This window comes from Tasmannia lanceolata, unplaced genomic scaffold (assembly GCF_043159265.1).
Source record: "Tasmannia lanceolata isolate RefF3 unplaced genomic scaffold, GAP_Taslan_0.1 ptg000016l, whole genome shotgun sequence".
NCBI classification, from domain to species: domain Eukaryota; kingdom Viridiplantae; phylum Streptophyta; class Magnoliopsida; order Canellales; family Winteraceae; genus Tasmannia; species Tasmannia lanceolata.
The window spans coordinates 8,200,665-8,218,171 of record NW_027518693.1 but is presented as its reverse complement, the minus strand read 5'-3'; the positions used below and the strand labels follow the sequence as shown (position 1 = coordinate 8,218,171).

At 38.6% G+C, this 17,507-nt stretch overlaps 2 protein-coding genes across 2 annotated transcripts; both read right to left on the bottom strand.

The window, feature by feature from the left end:
* Window positions 1-3,019: 3,019 nt before the first annotated feature.
* On the bottom strand, window positions 3,020-8,013 carry LOC143848631 (pollen-specific protein C13-like). The gene is made up of 2 exons (XM_077357621.1): window positions 7,805-8,013; window positions 3,020-3,587 (listed from the first exon to the last, which is right to left on the bottom strand). The coding sequence occupies exons 1-2, from the start codon at window positions 7,953-7,955 to the stop codon at window positions 3,265-3,267; spliced, it is 474 nt and encodes a 157-aa protein (XP_077213736.1). The 5' UTR covers window positions 7,956-8,013; the 3' UTR covers window positions 3,020-3,264.
* Window positions 8,014-12,562: 4,549 nt separating this feature from the next.
* LOC143848575 (protein SOSEKI 2-like) lies at window positions 12,563-15,542 on the bottom strand. Its single transcript, XM_077357540.1, has 5 exons — window positions 15,204-15,542; window positions 15,044-15,113; window positions 14,819-14,931; window positions 13,548-14,268; window positions 12,563-12,933 (listed from the first exon to the last, which is right to left on the bottom strand). The coding sequence occupies exons 1-5, from the start codon at window positions 15,385-15,387 to the stop codon at window positions 12,816-12,818; spliced, it is 1,206 nt and encodes a 401-aa protein (XP_077213655.1). The 5' UTR covers window positions 15,388-15,542; the 3' UTR covers window positions 12,563-12,815.
* Window positions 15,543-17,507: the final 1,965 nt, after the last annotated feature.

Here is a 17,507-nt window from a genome sequence, read left to right as displayed (position 1 = left end):
ACGCCAGAAAATTGGAAGGCGTAAGAAGAAGGGAAACTTGGGGTCGTCTAGGAAAACTTGGGGTCATTGCTAGTACTTGGGAACGACCCAAGTTTTCCAAAATAACCCCATGTTTAACCAAGACGATCCAAACTTTCGCTGAGACGACCCCAAGTTTTAGCAGTACAACCCCAAGTTTTCATAGACAACCCCAAGTCAAAGATTTAATTAATTTGTTGTATACAACTCATTTTATCCCACTTTAGCTGAGATTTAATTAATTTGTTGTACACAACTCATTTTATCCCACTTTAGCTGGTGGTAGGTACTTGCCGCAGTTTCGATAACATCCACTAGAGCCCGTAGAGCCATCGCTTTGACCAGGAGTGAGATAGTATTACCTTTTTTTTTTTTTTTTTTGAATGGTTAGGATATTATTACCATTCTAACGGAAACTGCTAAAGGGGGGGATTTTATCCGTTTAGGGGGGAGGGGGGAATATCATTTCCCTATTATTACTCTCCCATTTGAATCTCAGAATAGACCTCCAATACCTGCTCACCTCGGATTTCCTTTTGAGCTTTTGTGAATGTTCAGTTTTATCCATCTGATTGGTGGCAAGCTCCATGTAGGTTTCATGCAAAATTAACCCGTGCCCACGGGTCGACTCAGCCCACCCACGGGTCGACTCAGCCCACCCACAAATTTGCAGGTAAAGGTTGACATTTGAGTGACCCGTCAAAACTGACCCGCGGATCACCTAACCTGCCAAAACAGTGACCCGTCTAATACTTTCTTTTCGATCTACTCAACGATATAATGTTGGTTTTAATATCAAGCAATAGCTGACTCTACACGGTGTTGGAGGGTCCAGGCCGAGGCGGTTGGACGCTGGCTGAGGCGGGCCGGGCCCATGTGGATGTTTCTAATTTTGTTTAGGTTTAGTTTCTATATAGAATTTTATTTTGTTGTTTTCATTAGAAAAGGAAACATGATATGGGTAGTTTACCGTATCTCTAATAGTTCTCTTGAGTTTTAGAAAGAAGAGGAACCCTTGTATAAGAAAGTTTCTTTTATTGGTAGAAGAAGAGACATACATCTTAGTTTTAAAATAAAATTTGAGCCTTAATAGGAATGTTTTGTTTTGTTTTGTTTATAAAAGGGAAGAGTCATGAAGAGTGGTGTATATAGAAGAAAAAACATAACAGCAAAAGTAGAGTGTTGTGTACTGTTTTGAGTTTTTGGAATAAAATATTCAAGAGAAGTTTCTCTCTTTCCTTGCTTTTGTGTATCCTTTCGTTTCTGCGTTTTCTGCTCTGATCTCCTTATTCAACACTGAACAAGTCTTAAAAATCTGGTTATTCCTCTCCTTCCATATGAGAGGAGGGAGAGGCATACATTTATCCGTAATAGAAATTTCAATATCCATGGGGACTCGGTTTTTTTGGCCTGATTCCAACCAAAAAAAGACACAAATTCAAGTACCAAAGGAAGAGGAAGCTATGATAGATATTAAATTTACCTTGGAGCATGCATTAATACTTCATTTTGTGATGCACAGCCATTATACGCGGTGTAATTACATCATGTTGAATCTTACTGAGTTGTAAACCCAGTTTGAATCTTAAACTCATTTCGATCCAAGAACAATTTTACTAGGAGAAAGATGAACATATTCCTTGATTTCTCAACTCAAACTAACGTAATCAGTTTGCCTTTCGCTATGGGCATCCTCTTTCGCGCATGACATATAAGATTGGCTCATGACATATTGTGCCAGGTTAGAAAAAATTTCAAGATTAGCTATTTAGCTACATGAAAGAAAAATATGCCGGGTTTTCTATATTAGAATGTATTCTGAGGAATCATATGATAGTACGTTTGAAGTAAAAATCCAAACGAAGAGCTTGAGAATGTTGTAGCTATAATATTATTGGTAAATTGTGTTTGGATTGGCAACAAAGACTACAGAAAAAGTCCCATAAAATTTGAATGCATCTATCTCTTAGAATGTGATTAAATGAAGATATGTAAAGAACAGAGAGCAACTCATTAAATAAAACTGAAAATGTATTCTAATAATCGTCCAAGTATAATACTTAATAAATGCTTCCCTAGAGTTTTCTAAAGCCTATGGAATTCCAATTTTCTAAAGCCCATGGCTTCATGGTTCTAACAATGTTGGAAAAATTGCCAATGGGGGACATCGAAATACGTGAATTGCCAACAGGGGACACACTTTTGAAAATTTGTTAAAGAGGGTTGATAAACCCTTTCGAGAGTTTGATAACCCCCTTTTAGAGACTTGATAACCCCCATTTCGTCCCTCTCTAACAATTTTTCATAATTGTGTCCCCCTTTGGCAATTCTCGTATTTTGATGTCCCCCATTGGCAATTTTTCCAACAATGTTTAATTCATGCATGTATGTGTCAAGACATCATTATTAGGGAATTGCTAGCGTCCGTCGCAAAAGGCATTTCGCGGCTGGTCTGTCGCATGCAGACCACCCACCTTGTCTCCATTCACAAGGTGGGTGGTCTGCATGCGACAGACCAGCCGCGAAATGCCTTTTGCGAAGGACCCTAGCAAATCCCTTAAAACACACAAGGAGACCAGTACTAGATAAGACCTTGAAGATACATGACAGAACATCTGTAAATCAGAAATCAAGAACCAACACAACCCAAATTCCCAAGGAAATCAGATCCTTCGCTAAGAAGTTTGAAAATCAGAAAACAAGTCACAATAAGAACACCATTAATATAAACTTATTAGGAAAAATGCTTCATCATTCAAAAAAATTAAATACCAGTTACCAACTGTTACAATCTTAGAAATAACAAATAGTAAACCATCTACGATCACAACAAAGAGAGCAAGTAGAAAATCAAACCTTGAAGATACATGACAGAGCATTTGTAAATAAAAAATTAAGAACCAACATAACCCAAATTCTCAAGGAAACCAGACCCATTGCTAAGGCAACTTGGAAATCAGAAAGCAAGTCACAATAATATAATAGTTAAATAAGAGCACCATTAATACCAACTTGTTAGAAACTTAGAATATCAAATAGTCAACTACTTACCAAGATCACAAGAAGTGACCAGATTACATACTATAAGTCAACTAGTCAACTGCATTCAAGCACTGAAATCTGCATAACTAAATATAGGAAACTGCATTGAACACAGACAATAATCTTTCAATAACAATATCTAGATTATTTTAAGAAACCCCACATCAACATGAATCAAACTCCCCAACAAAAAACTGAAATCTCTCAACCATCATACTCGTATTGCTTGAGCAATTTGGCACAGCCAGCCAAAGGGGCATCCTTCTGGAAGCCCAAGTTGTTGGCATATCGGGTATCCGAAATGACACCATTGTTGTGGGTGAGAACCACACGGGAACGCTCCCGGCCAGCCACGATAGTCGCGCATTCGCTCTGGGGGCTGCTCACGAGCACCGACTCGCAGATCTCGTTCTCGTGGTCGTCGGCCACTGGGATCTTGTAACAACCATTTTTGTCAGTTAAACCCTCAATGCTGTATGTAGGCAGCCCTGTCTCCCTGTTCCGGCATTCCACTCTCACTTTCGCACCTGTAGCAAAATGTAAATTTGGGGAGTGGTGACAAACAGAAACTCATTGTTTAAGTCATCTCTACCGTTTTTTTCAAATTAAATGCACATTTTTATATTAAAGTGATTTTTCTAAAGGAAACATGAATTTGACGAATAATTTGTCAATTTCACATATATTATTTGCCAATATAGTCAGAAATTCAAAATGAAAACTAACTCACATCCTACTCTAGCAAACCCATGCACTTAACCATCCTTTCATGCGTTTGCTGTGTCTTATCTAGAAAAGTAAAGATAAATTTAGTCAATGTTTCAAAACATGACCAAAGCAAATCCTAGTCGACTCGGCACAACGCAGTTGAGTACTTTGGTTAACACAGTCATAACTCGGGAGAGTCAACAGAGTTTTGACGGACTCGGACAAGAACACAGCCTAAGGAAAAGGGAGTCAATTTGGGGTAGTCTCCACCATGACGCGGGGGGGTTTTGAAACTATGAATATCGTACACTTATGTGTTGTAAATTGAACAACAATTTCTTTTCCAAAAAATTTCAAAACATTACCCAATTTTTTTGAAAATTTACCACACAGAATTATTCTGGAATCCAAACCATTCATTTGTTGGGCCACACAAGGCCCACAACATAAATAGGTCGAACACCATAGATCATTTCCATAGGAGGTCCTAACCCTCCGACCTGTAGAGGGACTGCACATTATAGAAACCTCTATAGATCGGAGGGTTAGGATCCGCCTATGGAGATGATCTACTCCGTACATCCTATTTATGTTGCAACCCAAACTATGATTTGCGGACACATATTCGAGTGTCGAGTGTCGACACAGACAAAGAGTGTCAGACATGCAAAACCCACAAAATTTAGAAATAGGTACAAAGGTAAAACATATACAATCATCATTTGATTTTCAAAACGAATACGAGGTGCCTCACATGACAACCCATAAAAAATCTAGAAATCGTGACACGCTCATACACACGTACATTCATATAAAATTGCTAATTATTACAATAATTTGCAATAATATAAATACAGTATTCACTTGACATACTAATAAATCTTAAGATTAATCAAATAAAATCTAAAACAAGCATGAGATAATCAAATAACAATGTATTCATCAATTTATTCAGTCTCTAATATGCATTGAGAAAAGAGGATCAATAGGATACAACGAATATAATATTAGAATAAGAGTTTGTTTGGGGTTTTAGGTTTATGGGAGGGAATATAAAATCAAATATTAGTTACAGAAAAGCTAAAAGAAGAGTTTATAATAAAAAATAAAAAAAAGAAGAAGAGTTAGTAACAAAAGAGGTAAACACAGTATTCAATAATAAAACAAAATATCACACTTGATACGGTACAAAACCATGTCAACACGCCCACATTTAGTTTGACACTTCTAACAGTACATTTAAAACTGTTGAAAGGAGTGTCGCCACGTGTGTCGTGTGTCAAGAATAATTCCAAAGTATTGGCTAAATCATAGGGCCCAACAAATGACCGGTTTAGATCATCCCATGAAGTTGGCCCCATTGTACTTTTTCAGAAAATACTGGACTACACGCGCACTCGGTAACTTTCCTATCAGAAATGAAATGCCATAGCACAAAATAAAAATTCTACAAAGCCCCAAGGCTAATGTGCACTGGTTGCAAAAAAGTTATGGCCAGACCGTCCAAAAATGCAACCGTTAAAAAAACAAAAATCTGCTTCAGTGAACCACAAACCCATGACACACAATAGAGATTCTCTTTATTATCTAACCAAGAAAAAACTTAAATTGATGCTGTTTTTTTTTTCCGGACTAGGATTGAATAATGTAATGGCAATATGAAGCTGCTATAAGTCGTGTGGGATAGAATACAAATGGGTGTGGTAGCATTATCCCCCATGGAGCACTATAGACATTCCACAGTTTTAATCAAATGGGAGTTTTTTCTCAAGACAATATGATCTAAACCAAGGGATGAATGAATGAATGCCATGAATGAATGCCAATACCATGCAAAACCAACCCCATGCCGCAGCAAGAATACATGAGTACCTGCAAAAATTAGGGGTACCTTGATCAAGCAGATGTATGCTAAAAGGGAAAAATGGGAGAGTTAGGGTATGGGGTTCCAGAGGAAATACTCTTGTTCTCTCATGAGGGGGTGGACTTTTCGGTTTCTCCAATTTGGGACTCTTCTCTATTTTCCAGAATAGATACTCCCGTATGGTGGTGGTTGCTCTTTTCCAACAACTCCCAGGAGAGACTTTTCCATCTCTAGCATGGCCTATCATTTAGCTCCATTCACAAACGAATCAAGGGTCAAATTACAACTTGGGAAGACTTTTCATCTCCAAACTTGGAGAGACTTCTCATTCTCATAATGACCCCATCACCACCAATCACACACACCCATTTAAGACAACTACTCTTTCAGTAGGTGAGATATGATCACCCCTGATGAGTCACCCACAACAAGCTTGTTCACCAACTGATGTGGGAGGCTCATCCTCTCTCAATGTCCCCAATGCACATGCCTTGAGATTGATAAAGACACAGTTGGATATTAGTTTTCAATACAAAAAAATAAATATAATATAATGTATAAATCAATGCATGTGTGCAATACGTGTCTGGAGATTGTCTGTTTTAAATTTCTCAAGGAACTCTTCAAGAAAAGCAGTTTTGATTTCCAATCTTTTATTATCTTTATTCCTCAAACAAACAAAAAATAAGACTTCTCCCACATCTGTCAGTTCATAATAAGATTTCAACCACGATTTCGCCTCGTCTATCACAGACAAATCGTTCTTAGCAAGTGAAGTGTCATCAACATATACTGACAGTATAATGAAGGACCTGTGCATTGGGGACATTGGGAGATGGTGAGCTTGCCACATCAGTTGATGAACCAGCTTGGTATGGGTAGCTCATCAGGTGATTGACAATATCCCACATCGTGAGAGGGTAGTTGTCTTAGGTGGGCGTGTGTGATTGATGGTGATGGGGTCATTCTGGAAATGTGAAGTCTCTCCAAGTTTAGAGATGAAAAGTCTACCCAGATTAACACCCTGGGTCCTTAGTCTAATTGTGAATGGACCTAAAGGAAAGGCCATGCTGAAGATGGAAAAGTCTCTCCTTAAAAAAGATAGAAAAGTCGCTCCATAGAGTTGCTGGAAAAGAGAAACAACCACCATACAGAAGTATATATCCTAGTAATCAAGAAGAGTCGCCAATTGCTGAAGAAGATGTAAAGACTGACAAGTATAGACCCTCCTAAGAGAACAAGAGTGTTTCCTCCGTCCAATTCTTAGCTATTTTCCATTTTCCCCTTTTAGCATCCATCTGTGTGATCCAGGCACTGCAGGTACGAAGGTATTATTGTGGGAACTCCATTGGTATCAGAGCAAGAAGATCTCCTTGTTGCAAAAATCTTAGTAATTGGATCAAGCATCAAGTTTTATCTTTCCTGACTTGTTTTCCCATCGTGCACCCATCCGGTGCACTCTCCTTTTATTTGGATAGCGGTGATCTAGATTTTTGGGCCGGTGATGCCTCTACAACTCCAGCTCCTTCTTGCTGTTGACACAGGGGCAAGCATCTTGCAACTCTTTCCATTGTCTATGTCAACTTGGCAAGATAAAGATCAAGAAAGCAGTCATTGCTGAGTGACAACCGAAGTTTTCGTGTTTCCATCCCCAGTTGCGATTTCTACTAGGCACCCCAAGTGTTTTGCAGGTACCCAGGTACTCAGATATTCTTGTGCAGGATCTTCAATAGATATTGACAATTTTCATGAAGAACAAAACTCTAATGTTGGGGAGAATGCAAATGGACAAGCACCAAAACCTCAGCGGCGCAAAATAGAGATCAACCATGTTCATTAAGAAAAATAAACCCATAAATAGATAGATAGATTGTAAAGTAGAATGCCTTGGGGGGTAAGTAGCTCATAGATCAAAGATCTACGGCTACACTCTCCCATGTTGTTTATACATATACTAAACAAAACATAAAAATGGGTATTTTCTCATAGATCATAGAACCAAAGCTAGAAATGAATGATTACCAAAGCCTACCTGCAAAGCCCAACATAAGTTAAGTGGGGGAGAATGCAATTGGGTACACCTAACCTCTCCCACAGCGCACAATAGACGAAACCCATTTTCAACAGAAAATTAAAGAAAAAAAATCCATAGAAGATAAAGAAGAATAAAACCTTTGATGTAAGTGGTGGCACTGGTCTCGAACCCAGCCTGGCAAGTGTCGCAATAGACTTTGCCCTGGACTATGAAGTTGGGTCTAGTGGGGCGTGCGCTAACGAGCGCCGGGAGGACACAGAGAGCCATCAAAATGAAAAATCTAGCCATTGTAGGAGTCTCCTCTGTTAGAGAGAAAGAGAGAAAGAGAGGGAGAGAGAATAAATAGAGGAAGAGAAAGGGAAAAGCGTTTAAATAAAGAGATAGTGTAGAGAGGGTGTCGGTGGTCACATGGTGCGGGTGGGTGCGTGACAGAGAGGCCATTTATTTATTTATTTGAGTGTCGGTGTGGGCCCTCTCATTTATACGCGGTGTTTTGAAAAAGGAGAGCGTGATTTAAGGCAGAAGAGATAAGATGAGAATTTACGTTACTGAACCATGTTTCTAGGCGCAAGGTCCTCTAACAAAATATTGATTTTGTTGACACTGTTTTAAGGGTTGCTAGGGACTATAGTCAGTCCCCCTCATGTTTCCCACTCCCACCCTCTTTCCCACCGTCCCCTTACCTTTGGATAAGCTAATGTTAAAGGGAAAAAATTCAGTGTAGCCAGACATTGCTTTAAGAGGAAAGGGCACCCTTGTAAGAAAAAACAGCTATAAGGGCACCCCAATTTAACAATTCCGCCTATTAGTAAATGCACTTCCGTAAGATTGTTCAACAAGGGCGCCCTTGTGGTTGGCTTTTGTAAGGGAGCCCTTCATTTTAGCATTGCTCTTGTTTTAAATATCACTAGGCTTCGGCCTCACTTGTACTTTTATGTAATCTACACAAACCTTTCTTTTACTCTTAGGCGGTTGAACCTCTAGCTCAATTAGTTAAGGATTTGGTTTTCAACCTGAGGTCGATTATTTAATCCCAACTTACTTATAAAAAAATGTATGCTCAACTTGTACTCTTATAAATAAAACCCACTTATACTCTCATTTGGGCTTACAAGTAGATTCCATGGCTTCGATTCATTTTATAAATAGAGGCTGACCATGATACTGATCGAAAACATTCATGTAGTAGACTTAACTTTAGATGGTTTAACCCCCAAAATTCATTATGTTTGCGTGATATTAAGTATGTGATCAAGATTTAAAAATAAATAAATACAAAATATGAATTATGCAATGGTCCAAGACACTTAAGACATTATTAATTACAGGGATTTGCTGGGGACCATCACAGAAGGCATTTTCGCGGACTGGCTGTTGCATGAGACAACAGCCACATAGGCTCACTTTTCAACAGATTTTGTCTTATTCATTTAATTTAACCTATGTGGCTGTTCTCTCATGCAACAGCCGGCCCTCAAAAGGCCTTCTACGATGGTCCCTAGCAAGTCCCTTAATTAAAATGATTGATTTTTGGATTATAGGACATATAAGCTGGAACATAATGTTTCATCTTAATCAAGTTGTGCCCCATGTGCAGGATGGGACTTGGAAGCATGATGAGACTAGGAAGCAAGGTAATATAATGCATCCAAGGAGCATTATACACTAAGGCCCTGTTTGGATTGCAGGAATAAAAATATTTCCCGAGAAAAAAATTTTCTTAGGAATTTTTTTCTCATTTGTAATCAAACAATGGAACACATGAAATTTTCTTTTCCAAACTTTTCCTGAAAATTCATGCAATCCAAATAGGTTCTTAAGGATATATCCGTTAAAATTCCAATCTAAACACTACTACACTAGTGAATATTCAAATCATTCTCTCAGTGTGAGTCTAGATACAAATGGGAAATTTCTTTGTTTTTTTTTTAAGATACAAAGCCTTGACCATGAGCTAGAGCTAGAGGGTCAATCCCCAAATGGGACAATCTTGTAAGGTTCTTAAGGATAGGAGAATTGCCCACATTTTGTGGTAAAAAAGTTTTGCTATTCTTTGGCTTCTGATTAAGTAGCCGCATTTGTTTAGAGCATGGGCCGTGATTCTCGTGAAAATAGTCAAAAGGCCTGCAAGTCATTAGATCTACAAATAAGTGAAAACGCGTGAAAGTAAAGAAATGATTAATTCCAATGTCAAAAGAAATGAAGCATTTGGGATCCATGATTTAGATGATTTAAGTGGGGCATGCTTTGGATTTGCAATGCCGGGTTCCTGTGGACCTGGGTGGACCCTAGTTCTTAACCAAAGTGAACAAAGTTTCGTGCAGGCCCATCCATGATCAGGCTCACTAGATGATGGGCATGAATCTATAAATAATGGGCTGCATATACAAATTATTCAGCACTAGAAGAACTCTGCTTGTTTTCGATAGTTCATTTTGTGTGCTTTAAGACTTGGCCCATCACCATATGCTTGACTTATCTGTATTACCAAAAGTATGGAAAAATGACAGATAATTTTCTACCACATTTGATTGGAAATGTTAAAAGATTAGCGGTGTATAGTGGATCCGGGTCATGATATGGGCCTAATCGAATCTAGATTCACCTTGTAACCTGATCAGACAATGATTTATTTTTTTCATTTTAATTATCTAAAGCTATTATTGAGTCCTAAGTCCCGCTCCACTTCAAACTTTATGAGTCCAATCTTCGGCCCATTTGTGTACCTGTTGGCCTTTTGGGCTGATACTTTACGATCTTGCTTTTGGCCAATTTGTGAGTTTCCAAGAGTCCTGTGTTCGACCCATTTGCTCTCTCTCTCTCTCTCTCACCGAAGGTTCTAGAAACTCATGAAGGAGATATTGGAGTGGTATATCTCTTTGGGAAGAGGGCAGCCTCAGACTTCCCATTTGAAACATACAAGTTGAAATCCCTAGAAATATGAAATCTTCAACTCTTGCATTTACAAGCAACTAATAGGCTACTAATCTGAACTTTTTCATGATTATTTTTCAAAATTTATACTGTCCACGGCTAATAACAAGCACATGACAATGCACGTGAGGAAGACCTCATCTAAAGAGTATTGGAAAGTCTCCTTCCTTCCAGCCCTTTCACAAAAAGTGAGCTAATTTCAATGCATGGGAGGTCCGGCACGATGGATCTTCGGGAACACTCTGTCATTTGAGTCAAATTTTAGGTACATGAAACCATGGTTTGATCAAACTAAAAGGAAACACAATGATGGAAGAGCAAAAAGTGGCTGAAACTTTGGTAAAGACCTTCGAAGGTGAGTTGAAAGATCAATGGCCATAATAGGCTAGTGCAAGCACTAAACCAAAAGGAAATCTTATTTGAAGGTGGAGTTTGCTGTGTTGATGTGAAAGTCGAATTGGAATCCTAGGTGCCCCTTTGATATCTTATTTGTTAATAAGACATTTAGAAAAAGTAGAGATATGCTTAAAAAAAATTACTTTTATGCTCCTTTGGGGTCTATTCTTCCATCGTTCATGTGATCAAATCCATTGATCCAAACAGCCACCCAAAGTCCGGCTGAATGCCTTTGAGAATACATTGTTGTGGCCTAGGCTCTTGATCCATGAAGGCCCTCTTATTTTATATTGTGGCAACCGATTGTGAGCCCCAAACCGATTTTGTTTGAGGCTCATAATCGTTTGTCACAGTCTTAAACGAACAAAGCCTGAGCCTTATTTAAGTTTGTACCGAGAAATGCTAAACCATTGATCTTCGCAGTACTTTATACGACCATTTGCTATATACAAATCGAAGCCCACTCTTACTTTTTAGAGGGGCTAATTAATATCAGTTTCCGAGGTTTAGCAGGCAGGCCTAGTATAATAAACTTATCAACCGACCCGGCCCTAGTTTTGTCAACGGCCAGGATCAACAGGCTAATCGGATCTATGATTTACCTTGTAGGTCAGTCAAATCCGGATTCAGGCGAATTCATTTTTCCGTCAAACTTGTGATTAAGTCCGGCCCATTTACACCCTTACCCGACCAGTCCTACAACCTAGCACGCGATAACTTGGAAGTAGATGAACGATGGAAGATGGGATGGAACTAATCATCATTGAGGCCCAACAAGTAGGGAGACAGAAGAAAACTTCCATTTACTAAACGAGTCAGACCAACTAAGATGTTTCTTAGACTGGAAATTGGTCCGATGGATCGAGTCTTTAATGTTCTTCCTAGAACTTTATCTTCTTGACCACACCCGCCTTTATTACCCCCATGAGATCAAGTTGAGCCTGTTAGAATATGTGAGATCAAACGGTAGGATTGGATTAAGATCTCACTGTTGGATCATCTTGGGCGTAGATTGGGAGAGTTGGTTATATAGGGTAACCTAGATAAATTAGGCAACTAGATTGGATTAGAATAGTCTGTTTCCATGGTTATCAAGATTTTGATTCCATATTTATCACCTTAGTACCCTATATAAGCACTATTTGATTCTTTGTAATGGCATCCAAGAATTAGTGAAATTCCTTAAATTATCAGTGCCCACATTGGCCAAAATTGTAGGCCCCTCCCATGTAGTGAAATTTTTTTGGCTCATTCGAAGGCCAATATTAGTAAAAAAATGAGTCCTACAGGCGACAGTGGCAGACGAGGTGTTCTAGTGGGGGGGGGGGTTGGGCCTATGGCTAAATTGGTTGAGGCTTTGTATCTTAACCTTGAGGTGGTAGGTTCAATATCAGCTAACCTACCAATAATAAACGGCAATGATATTTCCACCCCCTTTGCTTGATATGTTAAGGGGGGATTTTATTGGTGAGAGGGGGATATCATTTCCCTATGTTTTTCCTCAAAAGATGCATCATAATTCATAAAGTTTCAACCCCTTTATACTCTGTCTGTCAGTAACTCAGTAATAGAAAAAACTTCATTTTCAAGAAGAATAAACAAACAAAGGGGGTGGAAAAACCAAATAATGAGGGTAAAAATACCATTTCCAGGACAGGAAGAAACTGATAAAATTTTCTGCTGGTAATGATATCTCCACCACCTATTTCCACAGAGTCAACCATAGTCATTACGCAAAGGAAGAAAGTCAACCAGAGTACACCCCCACTAATACATAATAATTACAGGCCTAACCACTGATTTACCCCTGGCAGAAATTCATTTCTTCGGGTGTTTGGAGGAACAAGTAGGTTTCTTTCTCGGAATGCATTTTCCTTTCAAACACTTCTCTTCCTCTCGCTTTTCCGATTCTTCCACAATTCCAGCTTTGGAACTCCTGATCAAATAAAAAATAAAATAAAATGGGCCCACTTCTTATCACCGTCAGATCATTTTATAGAACATACAATACAGGTTGGATTTCAGATTCAGATTTAGCTACATCCAACTTTTATTCAAGCGGGCCTAACACATAGGTAGAAGGTGGGGCCCCCAATAGATTTTCATTATGAGTGTGAATCTTGTCACCTTTCAATTAAAGATTAGACGGTGATGGGAAATATGCCCCAAAAATGTCAATAAATGGGAATCACTCCCTATCACCATCTATAAGATTTTACCCATTTTTATAAGGTGCAAGCCCCTAATTAGTCCAGTATTTTAGTATTTTTTTTAAAGTACTGTACGGCTCACACCACAGGATTATCCAAACCGTCCGTTTGATAATCCACAAGGTGTAAATATCATAGGATGATCCTAGCCCTACGATATGGATGGGATCATCCTATGAAAATGATTTTTGGAGCACAAACCTATTTTATTTATGTGGTGGCCCGTCAAATGAACAGTTTGGATCATCCTATGGACCTATGTGGTGTAAGCCGTACAGTTATATTGATGACAAACGAGTCGACTCGTTCTGAGTCCGAAGATAATGTTAAAAAAACAGACCTTTCTTCATTATACGAGGACGATTTCTTCAAGGATGGCTCGGCCGAAACTCGGTTCTCGGACATTGACTCAACGATACTCCCACTAAAATACTCCTTCTCTTCAGATTGCATATTCCCAAATCGAGGATTTTCAGACATGTAGATGATCTCTTCCTCTCCAACCGATTTAGTCGCCGTTTTACAAAGAACCCCTTTATGGAGACTGTTGCTCTTACGACTCATAACCAAGTCATTACCGAGTCCACTCAGTGACTGACTTGGCTTCACAAAGCGAGCGCTTCTTGCCCTGTTAGAAACCGCACCACAAGCAATGAGTTGCATCAACACCGAGTTCCGAGTCACCACCGGTTCCAACTCAGCTTCACCGTTCTCTTCAAACCTTTGGGAATCGCTGTTGTTTGTTTTAACGGAAACCGTTGAGGAAGAAGACGGTGGAGAACAGTCATCTAACGGAAGCTCTGTTGCGTTGTTTTGGGGCTTGGGTTTCTCGTTTGGTTCCGTTTCGTCAGTCGAAACGCCTCTATTACACCGAGAGTATGGTGTATTAGAGCTGCTATTGCTTCCTTTCTCTTCGTATTCTTCTTCTTCTTCTTCTTCTTCCACCCCTATTTCTTGATCTACTTCTCTGTTTTGATTTCCATGGAGTAATTTTCTCTTGGGAAGGAAAATGGGTTCTGGATTTTGCAGCTTGTTGCTTACTTGAAGGTGTTTAAATTGTTCTGCCACAATGGTCAAGGGGGGAAAACAGAGAAAAACATAAGCTGATATAAGAAAGCTACTGACATTTGCACTACCATGTTTTGATAATTGCACAAACTCAGCTTGTTTTTTTTCAACATGTAAATGATCTCCTGAGAAGGAAGAAGAAAAACTGGGTTTCGGATAAATTTATATGTGGGGGTGTTTAATGATACAGGAGAGGAGTAAAATTGAGTTCTCTGCTAAATTGCTATGTGGGTATTTTTTATACTAGGCAGCACAATGGAGAAGTAAGAGAGAGTAGAGAGAGGATGATAAAAGAAAGTTATTCATGTTGGCACTACCATATTTTGATAATTGCAGTAACTCATCTTGTCTTTTATTATTTAAACAGAGGTCAAAAGTTCTTACAGTTCCCAAAGAATCTCTCATAGACAGGCTAAGTTTGTGCAATTATCAAAACATGATAGTGCCAATATAAGTAAATAGAAGAAAAGATGAAGAAAAATTGGTTTTTTTCTCTGGAAAATTATTATCCAAACATGATATGTGGGGGAGCACGACACTAACCTGCGCACCCTTCTATAATTTCCGACCCTTTGAGAACATACTCAGCTCCATCTGTTGGATAGATCACATCATTCTCACCCAAATCGTTCCACACATACCCGTTCTTATAGCTCCTAAACCCAAGAAAATTTTGACAAAATTAAAAAGATGGTAAGAGAAGTTACTGTAAAAAGTGAATAGACAAAAACACGATTAGAAAATGATAGAAAAGAAAGAAAACCAAACCTTTTACAAGACCAAGAGAATAGAGATGGCATGCCTCTGCCTCTGAGAACCGTAAGCCGATCCACCACATCTTTTACAAAAACAAAGCAATAAATAAGAAAACACAAATGGGTTTTTCATAAACAAGAAAAGAAGCATATGTTGTTCAAAATTTTCCTACCTTTCAAACGTAGTTGTTGATTGGCCAAGTAAGGAACCTCCATGAAATGTGGGTGTTCAAGCTGTCCATTTCTACAAAGGTAATACACGACTTGGACTCTTCTAAAAGGTTTTATCTTTGGTTGCATGCAAACTCTCGCTCTATCGGGGCTCGTTTCTCTACTTCTCCTTGCTCGAACATCCATTTTCCTCTAACTTCTGCTTCAAAACTAAGCTATCGTTTTGACTTAAAATCAGAGAGCGAGAGAGAGAGAGTCCTCGAAAGACGTAAAACAGAAAGCTTTTGGGTTGTGAGAGATACAAAGGAATTGAGGACAGCAGAGTGAATACAATTGCGTACCTGTCTCTCTCTTTGTTTTTATATATTTATTCAATGGTTTTTCTCTGATCCAGAATGGAGACAGGAAAGCGATTATCAGATTGAGCTTTTTTGCCTTTTTCACCAGCATCGCACGGTACGATGTTAAAGCCTCGAAACTTATTGTCATGAATAGGGGCTAAGGTTACGTGATGGCGCATGTTAGAAAAACCGGCGTTGGATTAAAAGGTTATATAAAAGTTTTTTCTAGGGATGGATGAAAACTTGGCAGTTTGTAATGTTTTTAAGTCAAAGCGAATTGAAACGGTCTCTGTCACCTACATGGTTTTGATACCTTTCTACCCATCTCGTTAAAATTTTGAAATGAATAGATGCTTCTAAAGTTATAAAAAAGCCTGTATCGTCTAGCATACTCTTTGTTTTACGATTAAAGATAAGAGAGTGCAAATGTCTGTAAAGATGGGTGCAAATGAACGTCCTTTTCCTGTGTAATAGGGTTTTTTTTGCTCTGTCTTAATGGGTTAGTGTACCTTCTAAAGAATCCCTCTCTCGTGGTTCTCATGTTGCTTCCATCGTGGAGAGAGGCAAATTTGTTGTGTTCCACACCAAAATCAAAGGCCCGCATTGAAAAAGTGAATATGTGTGGAAGGGCTTTTAAGAACTTGGGCAGTCACCCCCGTTGAAATCCGATTGTTGCCATTTGAACCCAAATTTTGGTAAATGGAACCAAACTTCGGTGCTACATGCTACATGAACCCAATTCTTTTGTGCTTTTGTAAAATTCAGAATGAGAATAAAGTCTACAAAAAAACATCTTGCAAAAATCCGATTGTTGACGAGGAAAGAAAAAAGATTGAGTCAGGCAACTTGGCCTTGTTGGTAACTCGTGCTACTTGGTCACTCATCTTAAGAATCGTACCCCCTACAATGCTAACGATTAAAAAACGGTAAGAGATTAAAGGGCTCAATTAAAACTCCATTTAGCAATTTAAAACTAAAATTATCATTTAAGAAAATAAAACTGTTTTTCGAAAGAAAAAGATATTTTTTATTCACCCAAACCCAGACCACAGCCTAACCTGACACGCGCACGTTATATGAACTTTTTTACATGTTAAACCGGGTCATCCAACAAATTCAAATCCCCCCGAGAGGTCCTAGCCTTTGCTCCACAGTGTCTCTTTTTGGAGAAATTATATGATACCTGACCATGAAAATGTAAAGGGCGGATAGACACAAAACCTGCAACCTTGGCTTTTGAACCAAGGAAAAGTCAGAAAAATGGCTTTCTCTTGGATTAAAAATCAAAGGAGAGATGGTTTTCTCTCTCCGCCCTTTATAATCTCACAGTCGGGCATCATATAAGTTCTCCTCTTTTTTAGGAGTTGAAAGTCTCATCGACTTTCTAATATGGAACTAACAAAACTAGCATTAGAGTTCAAACCCACTCAAACACCACATAAAGTTTTGGGTTCAAATTTAAGGCAATACTAAAAGACAAGGGTATGGAAAAGCAAGAGGGAGATTCTTTATTTTGAATCTTCTCTCCAAAATTTTGAGTTCAACTTACAACATTTTAGAATAAAATAAGAACAATTTAATGTGCCAAATTTCTTTTACACCAATTTTACACTGAAAGAAACAAAACCTTGATAAAATTAAAGGTGCCACTCGGGTTCCTAAATAAATTCTGGGTTAAAATGTAAAGATGGGTACAAATTGATCACAGTCAATGTTGGTTGGTGTGTTTGGCAAAGGTCCCCGTCTCACACCGTTTCAAAGAAAAAAGAATTCAAAGGGTAAATATATTGATGAATTAACACTTAATCATCGATTTAAAGATGAATGATCAAGTTAGAGTAGAAGAGATCTAGTCCCTTGATTGTAAAGGAATCTTGATCATTGATTATAAGGGTGGTAGATTAGGTAATTGCTTGGATTAGACAATTAAGCCAAATGTGATGTGGTAATTAGGTTAATTAGAGT